General features: G+C 38.3%; 1 protein-coding gene across 1 annotated transcript; it reads left to right on the top strand.

The window, feature by feature from the left end:
* The first annotated feature begins 2,664 nt into the window (after positions 1–2,664).
* Positions 2,665–3,537, top strand: LOC121785275 (cyclin-dependent kinase G-2-like). The gene has a single exon (XM_042183663.1). It carries the CDS (start codon positions 2,665–2,667, stop codon positions 3,535–3,537), a length of 873 nt encoding a protein of 290 aa, XP_042039597.1.
* Positions 3,538–4,118: the final 581 nt, after the last annotated feature.

Genomic DNA, 4,118 nt, shown 5'->3' with positions numbered 1-4,118 from the left:
ACAATTCATAAATGTTATGAAGTTATGATCACGAACTTACTTGGAGTATAATAATATGCTCATAAAATTTCGCTCCATTTTTTCTATTTTTCATGGCCTGATAAAGGGAATATAAAAGGTATTATGACGAAAAAAGTGAGAATTTAGTTTGAAATTCGAATGAATATGTATAAATCTGATTGAAATTATCATGGTATAATTCATGTTAATTTTGTGAAAATTAGAAACCTATGCATTTTTTTTGGGGTTAAAGATGTTCATCGTAATTTCATTTATCTTAACTAAGAATAGAAAAATGATACATTACTCAATAGATAAAATAAAACTATATAGAAAAATGATAAAGACATTGTAACATAAAGACACTGTGTCCAAAAAATCATCATGTAAAATGTACTGTGAATGATAACAACAACTAAATCTAATCAACTGTAATTGATCCTAAAATCTATTCAAAGCAACCAGGGTTGAATGCTTCCGCATATCTATATAATCATGCTCCAAAACACCAAGATCATGCACCATCCCATCATGTTCATTCTCCAAGACACTGCGGTCTTACTCATTCTCCAAAACATCATGGTCATGCTCCTGCCCCTGTTCTTCAACATGCTCAGTCTCTAAAACAGCATGGTCTTGGCCATGCTCCTGCCTCTGCTCCTCAACATGCTCATTCTCCAAGAGACCATGGTCATGTTTCTAACCCTGCTCATTCTCCAAAACACCAAGACATGCTCCTGCCCCTACTCCTCCGCATGTTCATTCTCCAAGACACTACGGTCATGCTCATTCTCCAAAACATCATGGTCATTCTCATTCTCCAAAACATCATGGTCATGCTCCTGCCTCTGCTCCTCAACACGCTCAGTCTCCAAAACAGTATGGTCATGCTCCTGCCCCTGCTCCTCAACATGTTCATACTCCAAAACAGCATGGTCATGCTCCTGCCCCTGCTCCTCAACATGCTCATTCTCCAAAAGACCATGGTCATGCTCCTACCCTTGCTCATTCTCCAAAACACCAAGATCATGCTCCTGCCCCTACTCCTCAGCATGTTCATTCTCCAAGTGGTCATGCTCATTCTTAAAAACAACATGGTCATACTCCTGCCCATGCACCTCAACATGCTCATTCCCCAAAACAGCATTGTCTTGCTCTTGCCCCTGTTCCTCTACATGCTCATTCTCCAAAATATCATGGTCATGTCCCTGCCTCTGCTCCTCAATACGTTCATCCTCCAAGACACTGCAGTCATGCTCATTCTCCAAAACATCATGGTCATGCTCTTGCCCCTGCTCCTCAACATGCTCATTCTTCAAAATACCATAGTCGTGCTCGTGCCCCTGCTCCTCAACAATTCTCATTCTCCAAAACAGCATGATCATGATCCTACCCCGGCTCCTCAATACGCTCATTCTCTAACACACTGTGGTCATGGTCATTCTTCAAAACATCATGGTCATGCTTTTGTCCCTACTCCTCAACATACTCATTCTCCAAGATAACATGGTCATGATCTTACTCCTTCTCAACTCTATTAATGAAAATTCAAAAACGTAGTATATTCGAATAAAAATTTAGTTAATTATCATTGTAATAGCTTCAAAGTGTAATAGCTTCAAATAAATAAAGGCTATTACTTTCTTATATGACATAATACTTTTCTGATTAAGTGTCGAAGTTAGTTCGTGTTGAAGATTTTTGTGAAATCTATTTAAATATTGGGGCAAATATTTTGACAAATAAATTGTAGGCTAACTAATCAATAAAATTTTACGAAACTCAATCTTGTCTGTACATTAATTAAAATGAAAAGTATAAATTGCAGAACCCTAAATATGTACTTTTAGCAAGCTGTGTCACATAGATTATCACATTATCACATCATCTAAAATTCTAAACTAATTGAATTTACGTAAAAACTAAAAAATCACTTCATTAAATTAATACATGCAAGTGTTGAAAAATTATAATAAAATAATTATAAAAATTGAATTTTTGTAATTTTAAATTATATTGAGCTTGTGGAAGCTTAATGAATATGGAAAAAGACCGAGGATTGAAGTGCAAATACTTGAGCTCACAGGAGTGAGTTGTAACGGTATTTGTTTGAATCCAGTTTATCCAAGGGAACGGTTTTGATGTAGGAGATCGTAGGAAATCGGCAATAACAACGTACTAATTTTTACTACTAAGTTTTAAGTTAAAGAGAAAATTCGAAATTGATTTGTACCTGCCATATTAGCTGTCAATTATCCTTTTACTAAAATAAGAAGATAATAGTATAGTATTAATAATTATAAAAAAAATTATAGACGTTCTTACGAAATTAGGTATTCTCTTATTCTTTTAATTTAGCAATAATTAAAATTCTAATTTGTATATTTCATAAAGATAAACTAACTAGATTTTCGGGACAAATTAACTAGATTTCAGTTAGATATGATAATTAAACTATAGATATTGTCACAACAAAATCAATAACTAATTTTCAGTCTAACACATATTTTTTGTTTCATTGAGTTCTAGTAATTAAGAAAAGGACAATAAGCCATCTATATAAACTAACCAAAATTAAGCTATAGCGACAGATTTTGAGATTAATTTCTCAAAATTACCCAATGCCTAATTAATTAGGCCTCTCGCCAAAGCTTCTTTTCGATCATGGCGGATTACGGTCTCCCCGAAAATCCCTTCGATTTCGAAAACCGGAACGGGCAGTGGGATGACGAAGTTGAAGTTAAATATGACTACGTGATTCTGAACGTGATCAACCGAGGTTCCTTCGGGGTGGTTTACCAAGCCCGCGACACGAGAACCAAGGAGACCGTGGCGCTCAAGGAGGAGCTCCGCGGCCTCACCCGCTCAACCAAGATGGAGATCGGAATCCTCGAATTCCTCCAGCCCCACCCCAACATCGTCGGGTTCAAGAGACCCTTGTTGGCCAACGGCCGCATCTTCGTCGTGATGGAGCACGTCGAATCCGACCTAAAAACCCTAAGGGAGCAAATGGAGAATCCCTTCCCGCCAAAATTAATAAAAACCCTAATTTTTGAGATACTAAAGGGCGTGGCGTACCTCCACGAGAATGGGGTGATGCATAGGGATCTCAAGCCGGCCAACGTTCTCTACGGGAGAGAGGGTAGGGTCAAGATCTGCGACTTTGGGCTCGCGGCCGATGTTAGACTTCCCTGGGGCCTGGGAGTGGGGACAAGGATCTACAAGGCCCCTGAGACTCTATGTGAATGGGAAGGGTGTACGGATAAGGTCGATATCTGGTCAGTGGGGTGCATGATGGCGCAATTTGTGTTGGATGCGCCCCTCTTTCATGGGCGGTCGGACGAACATCAGCTTGAATGCATACAGGATGTGCTCTGCGGCCGGACCAACCTAATAGAGCTCATAGTGTCTATTTCAGGGGAGACAATGCTCAGTCAATCGGGATTGAATTTGCTTAAGAAGCTTCTCGCGTACTACCCGTGCGAGAGGATATCAGCCATAGAGGCTCTCGAACACCCTTGGTTCACTGAAGTTTGAACAAAGGGTCTAGGGTTAGGAGTGAAGCATTTTCTTTGTTTTTTGTTTCTGGGATTGTTTACTAAAATACTATGCCTTGAATCTACACTGTTTGCTTTTAGCCAAAGGGGGGTCTCGCTATGTTTTTGTATTGGGTCCTATTTGTTGTATTGGGCCTAGCCCGTCTTGTGTGTCTATTTATATAGAAGTAGGACACATAACTAACTCTATCATAATACAATCTGTAGCTTTCTAAACTCATGGAAAAGAGTAACACAAAGTTTTTCTATAAGATTTCTAAAAAAAATACACAACTCTATTTACCTGCAATCAATTATTCCACTCACGCAGTTTAATAATTGCCCAATTGCTTGTCTGTAGCTTTCACTTATTCTATCTCGAAATTTACTCATTTTTCGCTAAGTGTGGTCCAGTTTGTTTGCCTTAATTTCAAGTTCGTTTATTTCTCAACTAGTTTCCACTCTAGTGTAGTCGTTTATATTTCATACTCACTGGGTCCACGAAAAACAGATTCAAAATATTTCGTAAATGTAACTTCATAGCCAAATAACCGGTGAAATTTCCCTACACAAAAATAATGG

This window comes from Salvia splendens, chromosome 21 (genome assembly GCF_004379255.2).
Source record: "Salvia splendens isolate huo1 chromosome 21, SspV2, whole genome shotgun sequence".
Lineage (NCBI taxonomy): Eukaryota > Viridiplantae > Streptophyta > Magnoliopsida > Lamiales > Lamiaceae > Salvia > Salvia splendens.
This window is presented reverse-complemented; position numbering and strand designations above follow the sequence as displayed.